Raw genomic sequence first — 20,003 nt, 5'->3', positions numbered from 1 at the left:
CTATAGTAGGGGTGCGTGAGTCTGCTGAACGCTCACAGACTGCGCGAATGTCCCTTGAACAGACGTGCTGGGGACATAGACCTTCGGGAGATGCCGCCTTCAAAGGTGTCTTAGACAGATTTCTTTCCTGCAGGCCTTTATCAGAGCCTTTGTTATGCTCATGTGTGTTTCAGATCACTGAGAGGGAGAATGGGGTCCAGTGTTTCCTGGACTTTTTTGACTGGTATAGCACAGAACACAATGAGAGACCGGGTTGGAGGGTATGGAGGGAGATGGTATTCCAGGCATGTGCCTGTAGTCGGGAGCTGGGGCGGAGGGGAGGGCTGAGTATTTGGAGCCAAGGAACTTGATGTGGGGTTGCACCCATCCTGAACACCTGGACTCAGGACGTATTTGGGGGGATCGTGAGAGACTTCTGGACTGGAGTGTGACTCGGCAGTGGGAGGTGAGGCTGGGCAGATTGACAGGCCAGCTCGAGGAGGTCTACAGTTCAGGCTGAAAGACGCTACCTTCACCTGCAGGCAGTGGGGAGTCGTTGATGGGTTTGGAACAGGGAGATGGTGAAAGTGGAATCTGGAAGCTAGATCTGGGTAGCTGGCGAGGAGACTGGTGCGTGCCTGAGTTGACAACCCTAAAGTAGGACAGGGGAGGAGGGGTCGAAGAGAAGGGGACAGATATGAGAAAATTTGGGGACAAAAAAGAGACAGGATTTGGTGACTAATTGGCCATTAGGAGGAAGATTGAAGGCAAGGACCATTTCCAGGTATTTGGTGTGTGTAAATGGTGGGACCCTCACCAACATGGAAGGCACAGAAGAAATAAGTTTGGAGGAAGATGAGACGTTTAGTTACGGTGCTCTTAGTTGGGTGGCAGAAACCCAACTCAGGCTGCCTTAAGGAAAAAAGAGAACTTATCAGCTCATGTCACTAAAAGGCCTAAAGATTAATTTCAGGCTTGGTTGAATCCAGGTACCCAAATGATATCCCAGGATTGTTTCAGGCATGGCTTAATACAGGCACTCAAATGATGTTCCAGGAACCTCTGTGTCTTCATCTCTGGGTCCTACTTTCCTCTAAATTGGCTTCATTTTCAGGAATACCCTCCCCAGCTGGTAGCAAGATGGCCTCAACTGCTCAAAACTTTGCATCTCACCAGTTTAGCAAACCCAGTGATAATTTTAGCAGGGGACCTGGGGAAGGCTCTCAGTGGCCTAGTTTGAGCCTGTCCCCATCTCTGAACCGATCCCTGTGGCCAGCACAATGTGGTCCTTTGATCCTGGGTCAGGTATCAATCAATTCTGGGAACCATGTGATTCCCTCGGGAAAAGTTAGGGTTCTGCCACGGGGATGGGCACTGGACAGGTTAAAAACCAAGGCTTCCGCCCACCTCCCAGTCTTGAGATGCACGCATGTTTAAGGAGAAAGAAAATGGAAGAAAGAGGAGCAAGTAAATGCAACAGAGGAATGGTGTTTGGGGTGTAGAGTGTAGAGGGGACTGTGGCAGTGGGTTCAGGGTAGAGGGGGTGTTGAATGCACCTTAGGTTGTGCGTGGTTAAAAAGCTTAAGAGAGACAAAGGCTGAGAAACCTTTGTTTCTGGATTTGCAGCCAGAAGGAGGTCCTTGGTGTATCCTCTTCATTTCTTCCTTTGTTTCTCTCTTGGTCTGAGCCGGCCCTCTGTTGCCATGTCTCCCTGTCTCCTTCTGTCTTGTGCCCCCTCCTTTTGTCTCCTGCGGTGGGCTGGGTCAGGGACGGGGCTTCTGGGTCCCCAGGTGGTGGGGCAACGTCAGGCAGCTCCATGGGGAGTGTCGGGTTCTCTCCTGGGCCAAGGCAGTTCCCTGAGGGCGGGGACAGAGTGGAGGAAGAGGGTCCCTGAATCTGCGGTCTCTTCCCACCCCTCACAGTGTGTCAGATCCTGCCCAAGGGGGTCGTGTCTGTCCTGGGGCCCTCCTCCAGCCCTGCGTCGGCCTCCACCGTGAGCCATATCTGTGGGGAGAAGGAGGTGAGGCGGGAGCGCGGGGTTGGGGTGGGGGGCGGTCCCTGGAGGCGAGGGCTGGGGAGGGGGGGAGCAGGATGGAAGCAAAGGTCCTTCTCTGTTCAGATCCCCCACGTCAAGGTGGGTCCCGAGGAGATGCCCCGCCTTCAGTACCTTCGCTTCGCGTCTGTCAGCCTGTACCCGAGTAACGAGGACGTCAGCCTGGCGGTCTCCCGGATCCTCAAGTCCTTCAACTACCCCTCGGCCAGCCTCATCTGCGCCAAGGCCGAGTGTGAGGGAGGAGAACTGTTTTCTATTTTATTTTATCTTTTTTGGACGCGCCGCCCGGCCTGTGGGATCCTAGGTTCCCCGACCAGGGACTGAACCCAGGCCCTTGGCAGTGAGAGTGCGGAGTCCTAACCACCGGACCGCCAGGGAAGTCCCATGAGGGAGGAGAGCTGGATGCCTTGTTTTCTATTTCCCCAAACTCCGCTTCCCAAGACATCTAGTCTCCCACAGTCATGAATGGCCCCCCGATTTTAAGGCCTGGGGGATCCAGACACAGGCTCTCCTAGTTCCCACCATCCCTTCCCCTTTAGGAACCCAGACCTCTGGTTCCACAGACCACCCCCCCTCCCCACCCACTCCCGCCCCCAAAGAGACTCTTTAGTCCGCAGATAGTGACTGAGCACGTGCTCGGAGCAGGGCCCCTGCTAGGTCCCGGTGGTTTAGCAGTGAACAACGCTAGGTGTGGTCCCCGGCTTCCCGGAGCTCGGGGACCACTGGGGGACACCGTGGTGAGCAGCTGTGATGCGGAGTGTTGCGAGCTCTCAGGAGTTAAGCGGGGGTGATCCAACCCTAGTCTGGGAGGTTCAGAGCCTGCCTCCCAGAGAAAGGGACCTCTAAGCTGGACCTGAAGGGTAGGGAGGAGTTGAGGTGGGAGAGGAGAAAGGGAGCATGTGCCAAGCAGAGGGCAGGGCAGGGCAGAGGCCCCGGGAGGCTCAGAGATGCTCCCAGTGTGGGAGCAATGGAGCAGGACCCGGGAACGGGGCATGATCACTGAGGGCCTTATGTTTTTTCCTGAAGACGATGGGGGCCATGGAAAGTACCCACACCGGGCAGGTACGAGTGTGTTGCAGGAAGAGCTCTTTGGCTGCACCATAGAGAGCAGACTTGGAGACTCCATGACACAAGATGTGGCATGGAGAGCGGCTAGAGGTGGGGAGGGATGGTCCTGGTTAAGGCTCAGGTGGTGGCACGGGGACCGAGGGGCCAGAATGGATTTGAGGAGAGTTGTGAGGGAAGGGAGAGGGTGGGGTCATGGATGGTGACCAGGTCCTGCCCGAGGAGGAAGGGACAGTCAGTTCAGGGGCACACGTTGGGTTTGAGGTGTCTTTGAGACATTCAAGTGGAGACGTCTGGGAGGCTGATGGGCTTGTGGGTGCCGCTGGAGAGAGAGAGGACCGTGCTTAGTCACCTCCAGGAGGAAGTCCTCTTTCAAAAGGTATTCACTGCACACCTGCCATGGTCCAGACATTTTTTTTTTTTTTTTTTTTTTTTTTTTTACTTATTTATTTTATTTATTTATTTTTGGCTGTGTTGGGTCTTCGTTGCTGTGTGCAGGCTTTCTCTAGTTGTGGCCAACGGGGGCCACTCGTGTGGTGCGCAGGCTTCTCATTGCAGTGGCTTCTCTTGTTGCGGAGCATGGGCTCTAGGCACGCGGGCTTCAGTAGTTGTGGCACGTGGGCTCAGTAGTTGTGGCTCGTGGGCTCTAGAGCGCAGGCTCAGTAGTTGTGGTGCACGGGCTTAGTTGCTCCGAGGCATGTGAGATCTTCCCGGACCAGGGCTCGAACCCGTGCATTGGCAGGTGGATTCTTAACCACTGAGCCACCAGGGAAGTCCCCAGACATTGTTCTTGGTATTAGGGATGTGGCAGTGCATGAGCCAGGCCCTTGTCAAACCTAATGAGAAGAGCCAGGCAGTGGACCTAGAGAAGACGTGGTCTGGTCAGGAGTAGTGAGTCCTGTGGACAAATAGAGGAGGATGACGGGAATTGGGAGAGCTGGAGTAAGGGGGTGCAATTTGAAATAGAATGCTTGGCGTGGGCCTCACTGAGGAGGTGATATCGGAGTAAAGGTCTGGAATGTGGGGATCTGGAGAGGAGCGTTCCAGGCAGAGGGAACAGCCAGCGCAGAGGCCATGGGGCACGTGTGCATGTGCGTGTGTGTGTGTGTGTGTGTGACAAGAAGGAGGCCGGCGTGGCCAGAGCCAAGCGAGTGAGAGAGGAGGAGATGAGGTCAGGGACATAATGAGGCGAGTGGGCAGATGGAGTAGGGCCTTGGAGGCTGTGAGGACTTTGGCCTTCACTCTGACCCAACGAGAAGCCGTTGGAGGGTTTGGGACAGAGGAGGACACATCTGCTTTCCAGCAGCAGTTCTGGCTGCTGTGTAGGGAACAGACCCTCCAGGGGCAGGCGTGGCCAATGTCACAGGCGGGAGATGGCAGCGGCTCTGGCCAGGGCCGTGACAGGGACGCGGTGCCACGGGGTGTGTTTTGAAAGTAGAGCCTGGGTGGATTGGCCGTGGGCGTGAGAGACAGACAGGGGCCGGGCTGCCGTCAAGGGCTCTGGCCTGAGCGCCTGGCCAGCTGGAGGCTGTTCACTGACCCGGCGAGGTGTGGTGGTTTGGTGAGGAGAGCAGATTGCGGCTATGCACACGTGAAGCGTGCGACGCTTGTCACGCAGCCCGGTGGGGGCAGAAAGGTGACAGGAGACAGCGTTCTGGAGATCGGGGGAGGTCTCGGTTGGGACTTCAATTTGAGAGGACCCGAGCATCAGGCCCCTGGGCCCAGCACCCCAAGAGAGCCAGCTGCACTCCGAACTGCCACCCCACATCCTGAGCGAGCCCCGGTCCTCTCCCCAGCTACCCCGTGCCAGAGAGGAGGGAGCGGCCGCCCCGTCTCCAGGCACACGGAGGGGCTCTAACCCAGGGCCCCACCCCTCCCTCAGGCCTGCTGCGATTGGAGGAACTGGTGCGCGGCTTCCTCATCTCCAAGGAGACGCTGTCGGTGAGGATGCTGGACGACAGCCGGGACCCCACGCCGCTGCTCAAGGAGATCCGAGATGACAAAGTGTCCACCATCATCATCGACGCTAACGCATCCATTTCCCACCTCATTCTCCGTAAGGTGGGTCTCCACCCCCCTCTCTGATTTCCCTACAGGGTCAGGAGCAGAAACATGGGGTGACAGAACGAGTCAACCAAGGCCCACGGGCCTCAGTTGTCACGTGGCGGTCCGGAGCCCCGCTTCCTACGTGCAAACGCTAAATAGGAAGTCTTGTCTCTCAGCTCAGCTGCTTGCCGGCTGCACCCTTGGTTGGACCCTGGACAGTCGCCTTCCCTCTCTGTGCATACTTGCTACCTCAGTGGGGTGCCGTGAGGGTTAATGAGTGAAAGGTGGGGAAGCGCTGGGACAGCCCCTGGCCCAGAATAAACGCGGGTGTAGTGGGAGCGCCCTGTCATCTTTATTGAGTGCCTCTCCTACTCTGTGTCGGGGTGTTTGCGCACCTTCTCTAATTTGGCTCTCGGGACTTCCCTGGCGGTCCAATGGTTAGGACTCCGTGCTTCCACTGCAGGGGGCCCTGGTTCTATCCCTGGTCGGGGAACTAGGTGCCCACAAGCCGTGCAGTGTGGCCAAAAAAAAAAAAAAAGGTAATTTGGCTCTCACCCCAACCTGCAGGGCAGGGCAGGTATGATACCATTTTTTGGTTGAAGAAGCAGGGGTTCTGGGCCGGCAGGGAATGGACTGGCTCAAGGGCACCACCCAGGAAGGGCCAGCGCAGGACCTTTCCCCATGGGCCCTCCTCATGCCATCCAATGGTGACCCACATTCATTAATCATTCATTGTTCCCTGCTCTTAATTTTTCCTCATAATCTAATCTGTATTATTTATTTTTCTCCAGTTTTTAAAAAATTAAAACCATATATCATTGCCGATCGTAGCTAACAGGAAGGAGTGTGGACAGAATCCACAGGGCTCTTGAGGCTTAGAGAAAAGATTTCGGGCTCTGGAGGCAGACAATGCAGGCCTGGGCCGGGGTCCCAGCCCCTCTTGTGCGAGCCAAGTGACCGGTGGTCACTTTCCTCTCGAGCCTGCATTTTTCCGTCCTGGAATGGGCTGTAACCCATGTGATAACAGCTCCTGCCACACAGGCAATGCAATCTGGTGCCATTTCATGTTCTAATGCTGGTAGCGGGACAGAACTGGGCACTCCTAGCATGGAGACGTCTTCTAGCTTTCTTTTCCTTGAGGACTGTGAGAAAGAGGCCTCACAACATGAATCTTGAGATTTATTTATTTTTATTTATTTATTATTTATTTATTTTTTTTGGCCGCGCTGCATGGCTTGCGAGATCTTAGTTCCCCGACTAGAGATTGAACCCGTGCCCCCTGCAGTGGAAGCGTGGAGTCCCAACCACTGGACCGCCAGGGAATTCCCGAATCTTGAGATTTAAATTGGCTGCCTTTCATTGCAAAGTGCTTTTAAAGATTGCAGGGCGTAGTTTTTCTGACCTGTGACCAGGCTGAGCCCTGCACATTAGCAGCCCAGACTTGGCTTTGGGGCAACCTGGGGGTTAAGGTTAAGGTTAAGATTACCCTCCCCCACCCTGTTTCTGAGGTGTCCCTTTGCCTGTATCCAGAAGGTAGTCTTCTAAGTGACCTAAAGAGGGAGGCGGGCACTTGAGGGTGTCATTCTCTCCTCCAACAAAATCTTCATCCCCCCTGGGGCACTAGTCACCCTGCGGGACATGAGCGACCAAGGTCTCCCTCTGCCCCCACTGGTCTCCTTTTCCTTGTCTCTCTCTGTCTCTGGGTGTCTCTTACTGTTCCTCATGGGCTGTCTCCTTGCAAGGCCTGTCTCTAACTCTCTCTTGCTCTCTCGTCTTCTCCCCGTGTCTGCCTCCTGTGTTCTCCAGGCCTCGGAGCTGGGAATGACCTCAGCGTTTTACAAGTACATCCTCACCACCATGGTGCGTACCCCCTGCAGCCCCCGAAGCCCCCATCTCCCTCTGCAGCGTCTGCCCTGACGGGGGCCCAGCCCCTCCCTCACCCCCTCTTCTCGGTCCCAGGACTTCCCCATCCTGCACCTGGACGGGATCGTGGAGGACTCCTCCAACATCCTGGGCTTCTCCATGTTCAACACCTCTCACCCCTTCTATCCTGAGTTTGTGCGCAGCCTCAACATGTCCTGGAGGGAGAACTGCGAAGCCAGCACCTACCCCGGCCCCGCGGTGAGCTCACACCCTTTCCCCCGGCACACGGGCACACAGACACTTCCGGGGCCCCTTCAGGCCTTGGCCGGTTGTGCTCAGAACCCTCCGGTGCCCCACTCGCTGTCTGAGAACATCCACGAGGCCTCGCAGCGCGGCCCTGAGCTAAGTCTGACCCCTTTCTTCTTCTCCACCTCCCAAGCCGCTCCAGCCACATGGGTCTCCTCCAGGTGCCTCTGCGGCCCCAGCACATGTGTACCTCAGGGCCTTTGCACTTGCTCTTCCTGCTACTTTGTGTGCACTTCCGCAGGGAACTAGCAATTCGCTCCCTCCTCTCCAAGTTACTGCTCAAATGTCCCCCTGTTTACAAAATGGCAAACTACCCACTATTTTTTTTTTTTTAAATATTTATTTATTTATATATTTTTAGTTTTGGCTGTGTTGGTTCTTCGTTTCTGTGCGAGGGCTTTCTCTAGTTGCGGTGAGCGGGGGCCACTCTTCATCGTGGTGCGCGGGCCTCTCACTGTCGCGGCCTCTCTTGTTGCGGAGCACAGGCTCCAGACGCGCAGGCTCAGTAGTTGTGGCTCACGGGCCTAGTTGCTCCGCGGCATGTGGGATCTTCCCAGACCAGGGAAGGAACCCGTGTCCCCTGCATTGGCAGGCAGATTCTCAACCACTGCGCCACCACGGAAGCCCACTACCCACTATGTAGCCGCCTCCTCTGCCAGATTTTTCTCCATAGCATCTATCTTTGCTTACCTAATCACCATGTGGCTTGCTCTATGTTTTGCTTAGAGGTATGTACAGATATTTAGCTTGTAAGTCCCATGAGGGCGGGCGTTTCTGTTTTGTTCACCATTGCATCCCCAGCATCTAAAACCACCTGCTCAGGGTAGGTATCCGATAATATATGTTGAATAAATGCAAACATACAAAAGATGCATATTTACGTGTATTTGTTCACAAACATCTAGCCATACACCAAGGTACCGAGACACTCCTACGTGCACAGAAACTCACACAGACACTGAGCCTTGCAGTCAGACACGTGCGTGCAGGGCCATCGCACACGTACACGGACAGGGGAGCATCCATCCGCACCCCGCACCTACCTACCCAACACGGATATTCAGACCTTCACCCCACCCAGCCAAGACATGCTCTCCCACACACACGTCCCACGTTGGCCGTCACCGCTCGGTGACCAGTTTGTGTCGAGCCCTCACTGTGTGCCAGGCGCTATTTTGAGCACTTTGCATGCATTGTCTCGCTTGAGCCCCACATGAGCACTCGGAGGCAGAGATAACGATCACCCTTCCTTTACAAGGGAGGAAACTGAGATTCCGAGAGAGGTGTGGACTTGGCTCTCTACAGGAACTAGTAGGGCGGGGCCTCCAGCTCAGAGCCTCCCAAGCCCTGGACTCATAACCGTTACGCTCTCCTGCTTCCTGCACATCAGGCCCACCCTGTATATAGACAAATAGGCACGTTTGTCCAGCCCCACCCACATAAATGTGTCCCCAGACACACTCAGACAGGGGCTGTGGCTGTCTCCGCCCACCCTCCATGACCCTACATCAGCCAAAGACACGCGGATCCCTGCGCCCACCAACATCCCCCCTGAGGGTGACAGCTGGCTGTCCCGGCAAACCCTCTCAGACGTGCCCTTCCCCAAACAGACACGGGCCGCACACAGTCAGGAAGAGCTGCCCCCCTGGTGACGTGGGCAGCATGCACGTCTTGCCCACTGTCATCTTCGATCCCCTAGAAGACCCTCCTCGCTCCTGACCTGCGTGGTTTTATGTTCCTGGAGAGAGGAGAGTTGTCTCAGGGCTTGGGGGTAGCACCACGGGGCTTTGGGGCTCCCCTGGCTGAACTGCATCTTTCCCATCCCTCCCCATCTCTGCCCCCCCCAAAACCCCACACCCCAGCTGTCAGCTGCCCTGATGTTCGACGCCGTGCACGTGGTGGTGAGTGCCGTCCGGGAGCTGAACCGCAGCCAGGAGATCGGTGTGAAGCCGCTGGCCTGTACCTCGGCCAACATTTGGCCCCACGGGACCAGCCTCATGAACTACCTGCGCATGGTGAGCTGGGAGCGGGGAGGGCCGAGGGGGCATGGCAGCCTGCCTCCGGGGGGGCGGTGCTCACTGTGTCCACCCTGCGGGCCCCCTTGCCTTGTCCCCCCACCTCCAACCCCGGCCCCTGCCTCCTGCTCTCCCTGGGCCTCACTCTCCCGTCTGTCTCTCCTCTCCCGGCCTTCCTCTGCCTGTCTGCGCTTCTCTTGCCCCGCTTCTTTGTTCCATCTCCTCTCGTTTGCTGGCACGTTGTCTTACTCGTTTAACTATGGTCTTTCCTGGTCCCTCTCCCTCTCTCTCGTCTCCTCCATCTCTGTCTCTTCCCCTCTGGGCCCCTGCCACCCTTCCCTCTGCCCTCCTCCCGCCCTGCTAGGTAGAGTATGACGGGCTGACTGGGCGGGTCGAGTTCAACAGCAAAGGGCAGAGGACCAACTACACCCTGCGCATCCTGGAGAAGTCTCGGCAGGGCCACCGTGAGGTGAGCATTCCCCGGGACGATGCCAGAGCCTGGATGGGGCTGGGGGCCGGGGCAGGGTGGGGCGGGGCCCAGAGGGCTGAGGCCTCCTCAGGCAGGGCCTGTGCTGACCGTGCCCTCTCTGCCTCAGATCGGGGTGTGGTACTCCAACCGGACCCTGGCGATGAACGCCACCACCCTGGACATCAACCTGTCACAGACACTGGCCAATAAGACGCTGGTGGTTACGACCATCCTGGTGAGTGGCCCTTGTGGGGACAGGCGGTAGATGAAGGTGCCTTTCCTGAGCGGTGCCCCAGGCCAGTCCTAGTGAGGAGGAGGGATGCCTGGGCTGGCACGGCACACAGGCCAGTGGGGACGTGACCCAGGCACCCAACAACTCCTGATCGTGGCCGCGACGTCACCAACCTAATTGCTGCTGGAGCAGCGGTGGGCACAGACTCTGCCATCAGAGCCAGGTCCAGCCCTGGGTGCTGCCAGCCCGCCGATGCACGGCAGAGATGGGAACGACTGACATCATGATTCCACGAGGCGGTACAGGCGGGGTGCCTCTCGCGGCGCCTGGCCCAGGGTAGGCCCCTGTAAATCACCATTGCTAGAGCAGTCGTTTTGTCACATTTGCCCACCGAGTGTGTTGACACATGCCTACTTATTTAATATCCATCTTGAAGAGGCTCAGAGAGGTGAAGCGACTTGCCCAGGTCACACAGCAAGTATAAGACATAGCCAGGACGAATGCCATGTCTCTTATAAGGCATAGCCAGGATGGATGCCGCGTCTCTGAGTCTCCAGAGCCCGAGTCTTAACCACTGTGCTCTGAATGTCCAGTCCTCTCCTTCCTGAGCACCAGCCGTGGAGATGGTCCTGTAGCCCCTGGGGTGTCACTCCTGCATTTTACCAGACCAGAGACCGAGGCGCCTTCGTGTGTCAGCGAGGATATATGGAGCACCTGTTCTGCACCAGGCACTGTGCTAGGCCCTTGCAGGTGTCACTCATTAAACCTCTCAGCTAGTCGGTGAGGTTTGTCCTATCTTCCTCCTTTTGAAGGTAAGGAAACAGGTCACAGGGCGAGTCCCTGCTGGAGCCGAGTGACATGCTCGGAGCCCTTGCCCTCTCCCCTGCACCCTGCTGCTTCCTGCCAGGAGGTCAGGGAGGGGAGACGCACGGGACCTGGGGAGCAGGAGGCTTCCTCGAGCAGCTGGGCTTCGAGGCAGCTGGGTCCCTGCCCGCTGGCATCCGTTGTCTGGGGGAAGCCCCTCGGTAACTGTGAGGTGGGCCAGCTGATAGCTGTGGATGCTGAGGTTGAGAGGATTACACAGGTTCCGCAGGACGTCGGAGGCCCCCTAAAGCAGCGCCGTCACAGAGCTATTTCCTCTGTCCCTAGGGAGCTCCTGACCTAATGTGGACCTCCCCCTGGGGAGGAGGGCCAGATGGCTTACAGACGGGAAACCAAACGCTTCGTAACAGCCTCACTCAGGGGCCCTGAGGACCAGGCCAGGCTGGCTGGGAGAGGGAGCACCTCTGCACGTGCGGGAGTGGAGTCAACCCCAGAGGCTTCCTGGGGTTCTCGGTGGGGAGCGGGGCAGAGGTCGGGGGGGGGGCTTCCTGGGGTTCTCGGTGGGGAGCAGGGGCAGAGGTCAGGGGGCGGATATCAGGAGAGCAGAGCTGTGACGCCAGGAGGTGGGGGGGCTTCCGGTCTTTTCCCACACTTGTCTCCCGTTCTCCCCAGGGCCCCTGAGCCAGTGTTGCCCTCTTCCTGACCTTCATTCTTCTCCTGATGGAGTCATTCATTTGCTCATTCATTCCACAAATATTTACTGAAGCTGCCCTGCGCCAGACCTCACACAAATTCTGGAGGCGGAGGAATGAGTCCCAGGTGGTCCCGTGGTCTCCCTGTCCTTGAGTGGCCCTGGAGTGGGGGGATCCCAGTCTGATGGAGACAGACCTGGACACAATCATTTCCACACAGGGTAATAAGGGACCCCCACAGAAAGGAGGGGCTGCCTCAGCCTTCAAAGGCCTGAAGAAGGCTTCACAGAGAAGGTGGTGTTAGACGGGGCTTTAGAAGTTGTGTAGGAGTTGGGTGCACAGAGAAGGAGGGGCCTGGCCTTCCAGGCAGTGGGAACCACAGGAGCAGGGGCCTCAGGAAGCGTTTGCCAGATCGGATGCGGAGGCAGCGGCCTCAGTGTGCACAGCTGGACCTGCCCGTTCGTTCACTAACATTTTCAGACTTGTGTTTCTGGGCTGGGCCTGCTCCAGGCACTTGGGGATTCAGACGTGAGTCAACCTGGGCACCGGGGACAAGAAGCTCTCAGGGCTTGTCTTATTCCCTGCTCTGTCCCTCGGGCCTGGGGTGGTGCCTGGCGCCTAACAAACATGGAGGGGTGGTGAGTGCTGTGACAGTGGTGGGGAAGGGTCTCTGGAGAACTTAGTTATGCTTATCCTGGTCGTTAGAGACCGTTAAGCAGGAAGGGGCAGGGCCAGATCTGGGTGTCAGAACAGCTGGGCCCTGAGGGAGGCTGCAGGAGAGAGAGACGCCCCAGGTTGGGAAGGGTGAGGCCTGAGCTGTCTGGGGCTGTAGGCAGGGAGGGGATCTGATGTGGGATGTTGATGGGCTGGGCTGGGGGAGGGAGCAGGAGGAGGTCCTCGGTGGGGTGGAGGCTGGGGCTGTCCCTGGGGTGGTGCCCACACATCTGGAGCTGAGAGAGGGCGGGCTGGTGCCAAGACCGAGAGAGGTCCCTCAGGGAAGCTGGGGGCGCAGGAGAGGCCCCAGGGGATGAGGCTTTGCAGGGCCCTTCCCCCAGCCCCAGGCCCCGCCCCCTCCCAGGGAGGTTCTCCCTTCATCAAGCTGTGACATCTCATCCTGCTCTTCGGTGTCTCTGGGGTCAGACAGACCTCACTTGCATTCCTGGCTTTGCCTGGACCTCAGGTCATCCAACTCTCTAGGCTCCATACCTTCATCTGTAAAATGGGTCTAATAGTCCCACCTTGAAGGGCTGTGGGAGGATGGCATGAGATCAGCAGGCCCCCTTGGCAGTGTCCTGCTAGGAAGATGTGCTGAGCACATGTGAATCCCTTTTCTCTCCCCATCTGGCATCATCAGTAAGAATAACAGTCGGGAATTCCCTGGCCGTCCAGTGGTTAGGACTCTGCGCTTTCACGGCGAAGGGCCGGGGTTCAATCCCCGGTCGGGGAACTAAGGTCCCACAAGCTGCGTAGTTGGGCCAAAAAAAGTAAAGAATAGCAATCATCGTGGCCAGAGTCTTTGAGCTGTATGCTGAGCTCTTTGCTGGTGTTACTCGGCATTCATGGTGGCCCTGAGGCAGGTACCGTTGTGAACTCCGATTTTCAGACAAAACTAAGGCGCAGGAGGGTTAGGTGACGTGAATCGCGCAACTAGAGGATGGCAGAGCCCACGTGCTTCTACCTTGCGCCACACCACGTCGATTTCTGCTTCTTTCCAAGCCCTCGCTTCTGCGTTCTAAGCCTGGCCTTGCCGTCCGTACACTTTGTGACCTGGATGGGTCTCTTCTGTCTGTCCTCAGCTTCCTCCTGTAAAACAAGGGAACTAAAATATTCATAATAAACTGAAGGGGGTAAACTAGATCGGGGTCCTTTAAATTGCCCTCCAGGAAGTATTGGATATGGAATTGGGTCCTGGCTTCATAAAAGGGTCCAGGCAAGCAGCTTGTGAGGAATGTTCTAGAACCCACCCTACTTGAACATTTCTTAGTTTCAAGGGATTTTTATAGAAGTGCAACATGCATACAGAAACTTGCACAAATCATTAAGTGTACCACTCACTGAATTTTCAATAACTGAACACACCTGTGGGACCGGCTCTCCCACCCCCAGCTCTCCATATGCCCCTTCTGGTCTCTAACCGCCCCCCAGGTTAGCTTTGCCTGCTTTGAACTTCACATAAATGGCATCGTATTCTATGTTCTCTCTCTCGTCTGCCTTCTTGGGCACAACACGTGTTTGTGAGATTCACCCACGTTGCTACAAATAGTTTAGTCTCGTTATATGTCCTGTTATATGAAGGAACCACGATTAACTTACCCACCAAATTGATGCGCATTGGAGTTGTTTCTAGTTCTTTTGCTATTGTGAATAGTCCTGCTGTGAACACCCTACCACACGCCTTTCGGTGAACATGTATAGGCATTTCTGTTGAGTGTATTTACAGGAGTGGAATTGCTGGAGTTTTCCAGCCTCGGTAGATACTGCCCAAGCATTTTCCAAAGTGGTGGTACCACTCCCCATTCCCACCGGCAGTGTGTGAAGGAGAATTCCAGTTGCTCCTCAGTTTTGCCGGTGCTGAGTATAGGAAGGTGCCAACCCTACTGTAGTTTTAACTTACATTTCCTTAACGACCATGGAAGGTGACCACTTTTTCATTTAGTGCCTATTTGGAACCTTCTTTTGGGAAGTCCCTGCTCAAATCTTTCTCTATTTTTAGGAAATTGGAATATCTGACCTTTTTATTGATTTGTAATCTATTTATATGTTCTGGATATAAGTTCTTTGTTGGAATATGCATTGCAGAGAACTTCTCCCTCTTTGTGGCTTGCCTTTTCACTCTTGGTGGTATTTTTTTTGGCTGTGCCGTGCAGCTTGTGGGATCTTAGTTCCCCGACAAGGGATTGAACCTGGGCCCTCGGCAGTGAAAGTGAGGAGTCTTAACCAGTGGACGGCCAGAGAATTCCCCTCAATGGTATCCTTTTTTTTTTTTTTTAATATTTATTTATTTATTTGGCCGCGCCACGTCTTAGTTGCAGCATGCGGGATCTTCATTGCTGAGTGCAGGATCTTCGTTGCGGCGTGCGGGATCTTTAGTTGCAGCTTGTGAACTCTTATTTGCAGCATGCGGGATCTAGTTCCCTGACCAGGGATTGAACCCGGGACCCCTGCATTGGGAGCGCAGAGTCTTAGTCACTGGACCACTAGGAAAGTCCCCCGAGTGGTATCTTTTGATGAAAAGATTTTTAATTTTCCTAAAGTCCATTTTATCCTTTTCTCCCTGCTTTACGGTTAACGCTTTTATTTATTTATTTATTTATTTATTTTTGGCTGTGTTGGGTCTTCGTTGCTGTGTGCGGGCTTTCTCTAGTTGTGGCAAGCGGGGGCTACTCTTCATTGCGGTACGCGGGCTTCTCATTGTGGTGGCTTCTCTTGTTGCAGAGCACGAGCCCTAGAGTGTGTGGGCTTCAGTAGTTGTGGTGAGTGGGCTCAGTAGTTGTGGCGCACGGGCTTAGTTGCTCCACGACATGTGGGATCTTCCCAGACCAGGGCTCGAACCCATGTCCCCTGCATTGGCAGGTGGATTCTTAACCACTGCACCACCAGAGAAGTCCAGTTAATGCTTTTAGAATTTAAGAATTCTTGGGATTTCCCTGGCGGTCCTGTGGTTAAGACCCTGCGTTTCCACGGCAGAGGGCATGGGTTCGATCCCTGGTCAGGGAACTAAGATCCAACATGCCACACAGCACGGCCAAAAAAAAGAATTCTCTGCCTACCTCAAGTTCATAAAGCTAGTCTCCTATATGTTTCTTGAAAACATAATAATTTTGCCTTTTACATTTAGATCTACAATCCACCTAGAATTGATTTTTATGTATTATGTGAGGTAGGGGGGATCAGAATACATATTTTCCATATGGATGTTTTATTGAATGGCACCATTTATAAAAATGTTCATTCTTTCCCCCTTCAGCACAGTCTTACCCTTGTCATAAATCAAGTATCCATTTATGTGTGGGTTTCCAAACTCTCCATTCTATTGTCTGTTTGTCTGTCTTTGCTCTAATACCACATTGTCTTAAACACCACAGTTTTAAATTGTCTTAATACCCAGTAGGGTAAATCCTCCAGTTTTCATGTTCTTCTTTAGGATTGCTTTGGTTCTTTTGATCTTCTACATTTCCATATGCATTTAAATATCATCTCTAAAATTTAAAAAATATTTTAATATTAAAATTTTAAACTGGGGGTGGGACAGAAGTTAATTAAATAGAAGTAAGTAGCATTCAGTTTAATTCTACATTAAATAGAATTCAAAGCGTGTGGGGAGGGGAGGAGTGAAAAAATCCATCCCCTTCCCTCTCCCGTCCCCCATTTTTTTCCCCATCCTCCCAGATATGTCTGAGCATGTACAAGCCCATACCCACTTTTTCCTTCACAAAGGATAGCATATTGTACACGTTGTTCTGTAGCTTGTTTTTTTCCTCTGAATATATCTTATAGAACTTGTTATTTTAGTAGTTGCCTGGGATTCTTTGATGACATCAATAATCTTTTTAACCTGTTCCAAATTAGGCTGTTTCAGTCTTTGTTCCTGATACAAGAAATGCTGCCATGACTCTCCTGGACCTATATTTTTGTGTACAGGTGCATAGCCATTCGTAGGATGAGTTCTTAGAATCAGACTTAGCAACATCCCACTGTCCGTCTGTAATGCTGGGCTTCTGCAGAAGATTCTTTTTGAAGAAATCTGAAAACCTTGGATTAGAGGCTTCTTAAAACCCTTGGATCTGATGGTCTGGGGCTGTGGGTTGAGTGCTAGATCATTGTTTTCTGACCTTGAGTTCTGTTCACAGGCCTCAGTCCCTGTTTTTGGCTCTATCAGCTCCCACCCGATCCTGAGGCCTCGAACCCAAATCCACAACCCAGGTGCCTCAGTCTTGAACTTGAAGATCAGCTTGGCCTGGTGGAAGGAACAAGGGCTTTGGAGAGCACAGCAACTGGGTTTTGAATCCCAGCTCTGCCCAATCTCCCCTTCCTACTGCCCTGCTTCAGCTGTGTGACCTTGGGCAAGACACCTGACCTCTCTGAACTTCGGTTTCCTCCTGTGTACATCAAGAGGACCGTATGAGCGCCTGCCAGCTCTAACACTGGGTGTTTGTCTAGAGAATTCCTGATTTCTGATTCTCTAGCTTTGATACCCGGCCAGGCCCCCCCGTCTCTGTGTCTAGCTTCTCCCAGGTCTGCTCTTGTTTAGTCTGGCATAGGGCTTAAGAGCAGAGCTTTGGACTCAGCCTGACTTGTCCATCTCAGCCACTCACTACTTCACTTCTCGGGACCTGTGTCCTCATCTCTCAAATAGAGGTAATAATACTGACCTCCTACGCTGACAGAATAGCTGTCACACAGCAAGCCCACAAGAAATGCTAGCTGCTGCTGCTATTATTAGTATTATCTCATTCCTACTCCCGGTTCCACAGTTTTGGATTTGAAAATGTGGCTTGGGAGAGAGAGAAAAGCACTGACTTCCCTCCATCCCATCTCCCCTCAGCTCTGGGACTTTGTTGGGGTCCTGGAATCTAGTCTATAGGTACCTTATAGTACCTATCGCTGTATAACAAACCGCCCCGAAACCTGGAGGCTTCCAACAATAACGATTATTATTTCTCACAATTCTGTGGGCCAACTAAGCAGTTCTGCTGAGCTCACTGTGGTTGCGGCCAGCTGGTGTCTAGGCTGGGCTGTTGGCCGGCACGTCTCGGTTCACTCATTCTCCCTCATCCTTCAGCAGGCTGGCCTGGGCTTCCTTTTTTTTTTTTAAATTATTTATTTATTTGGCTGCGTCGGGTCTTAGTTGCAGCACGCGGGATCTTTCGTTGTGGCACGTGGGCTCCAGAGTGCGCAGGCTCAGTAGTTGCAGTGCGTGGGCTTAGTTGCCCCGCGGCATGTGGGATCTTAGTTCCCTGACCAGGGATCAAACCCACGTCCCCTGCATTGGAAGGCGGATTCTTAACCACTGGGCTACCGGGGAAGTCCCTGGCCCGGGCTTCCTTACACTGGGGTCCCAAGAGATCTCTCTGAGGGCCCAGGCTCTGAAAGTCACACAGCACTACTTCCAACGCATTCTGTTGTCCAAAGCAAGTCTCGAGGGTCGCTCAGACCCAAGGAGTGGAGAAATCCGCTTTATCTCTTGACGGGAGGAGCTGCAAAATACTGGGCATCTACCTCGGAGCTCAGTAATTATGTGCTGAATGAATGAGAGGTGGCAGAGGTCACTTGACCTCTGTGAGCCTCAGTTTCCACATGTGTAAAGTGAGTCTAAGGATACCTCCCGTGTAAGGTCACTGTGAGGAATTTTTTTTTTTTTTTTTAATGGCTGCGCCACACAGCTTGCGGGATCTTAGTTCCCCCACCAGGGATTGAACCTGCGCCCTCGGCAGTGAAAGCATGGAGTCCTAACCCCTGGACCGCCAGGGAATTCCCACTGTGAGGAATTAAATTGATAAAATCCTGAGAACACACACAGCACAAGGGCTGGTACTTCGCAGGTGTTCAGTCCACATGGTAACCATATGGATGTTATCGCCGAAGCTCTTCTGGCTGATTCCTAAATCCTAACTCCTTTTATTCCTAAGTCCAAAGTGACACTGTACAAACAACCATTTAGACAATAACTATGTAAGATAAGTATCCCTTTTGTTACCATCATCTTCATATGCCTTGTCTTACTAGCACTTGGAATATTCTCTCTGCTTTTGTCCTTATTTGGCACAAAAAGGGTCGGTAAGGTTAGCTCAAACCCCTCAGAAATAAGCATCAACATAGCAAAACAGCTGTAGGCCAGAGATTGCAAACTGTCCGGTGTTTGTTTAGCCTGCAAAGCATTAAAAAAAAAAAAATTGGTATTAGAATTTGAACTGTTGCTAACCTTTAAAATCAGGAGATTTTGCAAAACAACCTGGGTTTCCAAATTCTCTTGACATTGGACCATCTGGCATCTCAGGCCTGCTTCCCTTGTGGCAGCATTGGGCTGGAGCTAAATCCTGGTGGGGCAGATTCTCTTTGATCCCTTGGTGGCTCATGAAGTCAGTTTAATGGGTCGTTATTGGTTGTGTGGGAAAATGAAATAGAGCAGGACGGAAAGTAGCAGGGTATTCTGCCATAGTCGTAAGGGAAAGGACTGCTTTGTGGAACTAAGTCTGGTTACATGTGTGCAACTGTGAGCACATAGACATATATGTATGACTTGGATTACAAGAAAAATATATATCTTACTGTGGGTTTTAGCCAAAAGTTTGAAAGTTTGGCATGATCTCCATCCAGTCTGATTCACTCAAGTTACCTGCCTCCCTTGTAGCCATTTGAGCTTGAGATGAGGTTGTCTGCTGGAGATCAAACCAGTTTCCTGCGATCTGCTGGGGCCTGGCAGGGTCCCTGTGCTTTTTCCCTGGCTCTGAGTATTTGTTTTTGTTTTGGTAGTTATTTTTAGTTTTAGTTTTTAAATTGAAGTATAGTTGATTTACAGTGTTGTTAGTTTCAGGTTATACATATATATGTATGTATATATATGTATATTCTTTTTCAGATTCTTTTCCCTTATAGGTTATTACAAAATATGAGTAGAGTTCCCTGTGCCATACAGTAGGCCCTTGTTGGTTATCTATTTTATATACAGCAGTGTGTATATGTTAATCCCAGCCTCCTAATTTACATGCCCCGCCCCACCGCCCCACCCCCCCCACCCCCCCCAACCCCTGCCGCCGACTCTGAGCATTTGTAAGCAGGGGATGAAGGCAAGGACTCCGTCATCTCCACTCTGCTAGCAGGTTCCTGATCTGGCTGCAGCCTGGGCCCTGGGACCCACGACCCAGACCCCAGATGCCCCAGTCTCTGACCACCACCCCGCCTTCTCTCCTGCTTCCCCAGGAGAACCCGTACGTCATGCGCCGGCCCAACTTCCAGGCCCTGTCCGGGAACGAACGCTTTGAGGGCTTCTGCGTGGACATGCTGCGGGAGCTGGCCGAGCTGCTGCGCTTCCGCTACCGCCTGCGGTTGGTGGAGGACGGTTTGTACGGGGCGCCCGAGCCCAACGGCTCCTGGACGGGCATGGTCGGCGAGCTCATCAACCGGGTACGGCGGGGCTGGGGCTGAGGAAGGGGCCATGGGTCGGGTGAGCAAGGGCGGGCGGGCGGGCGGACAGGCGGGCAGCCAATGGTGCCTCAGAACCAGCCTGGTGCATACAAGGGGCAGGAGCCGATGGTGCGCCGTGTCCCTGTGGCTGGTGAGCACCACGGGGCGGGCACAGTGGGGAAGAAGGGCAACGCATCCCTTCCCGTGTTCCGCTTTCAAATGCTTCCCTCACGCCACCTTGGCTTAGTCGGTGCTCGAAGATGTGTTGAGTGAATGAAAGAGACGTGGAGTGGGAATTGGACAGACGTGGAGGAGGTGGAGAAGGCTTCCTGTGAGA

The 20,003-nt window shown here is 53.8% G+C and overlaps 1 protein-coding gene across 3 annotated transcripts in view; it reads left to right on the top strand.

Moving 5' to 3' along the window:
* The window catches only part of GRIK5 (glutamate ionotropic receptor kainate type subunit 5), a 47,775-nt gene that overhangs the window by 4,784 nt on the left and 22,988 nt on the right, over window positions 1-20,003 (top strand). For 2 of the 3 annotated variants that reach the window (XM_036834990.1, XM_036834989.1), the window contains exons 4-12: window positions 1,902-1,999; window positions 2,099-2,264; window positions 4,980-5,158; window positions 6,950-7,003; window positions 7,103-7,264; window positions 9,175-9,327; window positions 9,692-9,796; window positions 9,924-10,031; window positions 19,463-19,666. In XM_036834990.1, coding sequence (XP_036690885.1) covers window positions 1,902-1,999; window positions 2,099-2,264; window positions 4,980-5,158; window positions 6,950-7,003; window positions 7,103-7,264; window positions 9,175-9,327; window positions 9,692-9,796; window positions 9,924-10,031; window positions 19,463-19,666 — 1,229 coding nt within the window. The remainder of the gene's footprint in view (window positions 1-1,901; window positions 2,000-2,098; window positions 2,265-4,979; window positions 5,159-6,949; window positions 7,004-7,102; window positions 7,265-9,174; window positions 9,328-9,691; window positions 9,797-9,923; window positions 10,032-19,462; window positions 19,667-20,003) is intronic. The other variant, XM_036834991.1, reaches the window with a different exon arrangement.

The sequence above is a fragment of the Balaenoptera musculus genome, chromosome 19 (genome assembly GCF_009873245.2).
Source record: "Balaenoptera musculus isolate JJ_BM4_2016_0621 chromosome 19, mBalMus1.pri.v3, whole genome shotgun sequence".
NCBI lineage: Eukaryota > Metazoa > Chordata > Mammalia > Artiodactyla > Balaenopteridae > Balaenoptera > Balaenoptera musculus.
This window is presented reverse-complemented; position numbering and strand designations above follow the sequence as displayed.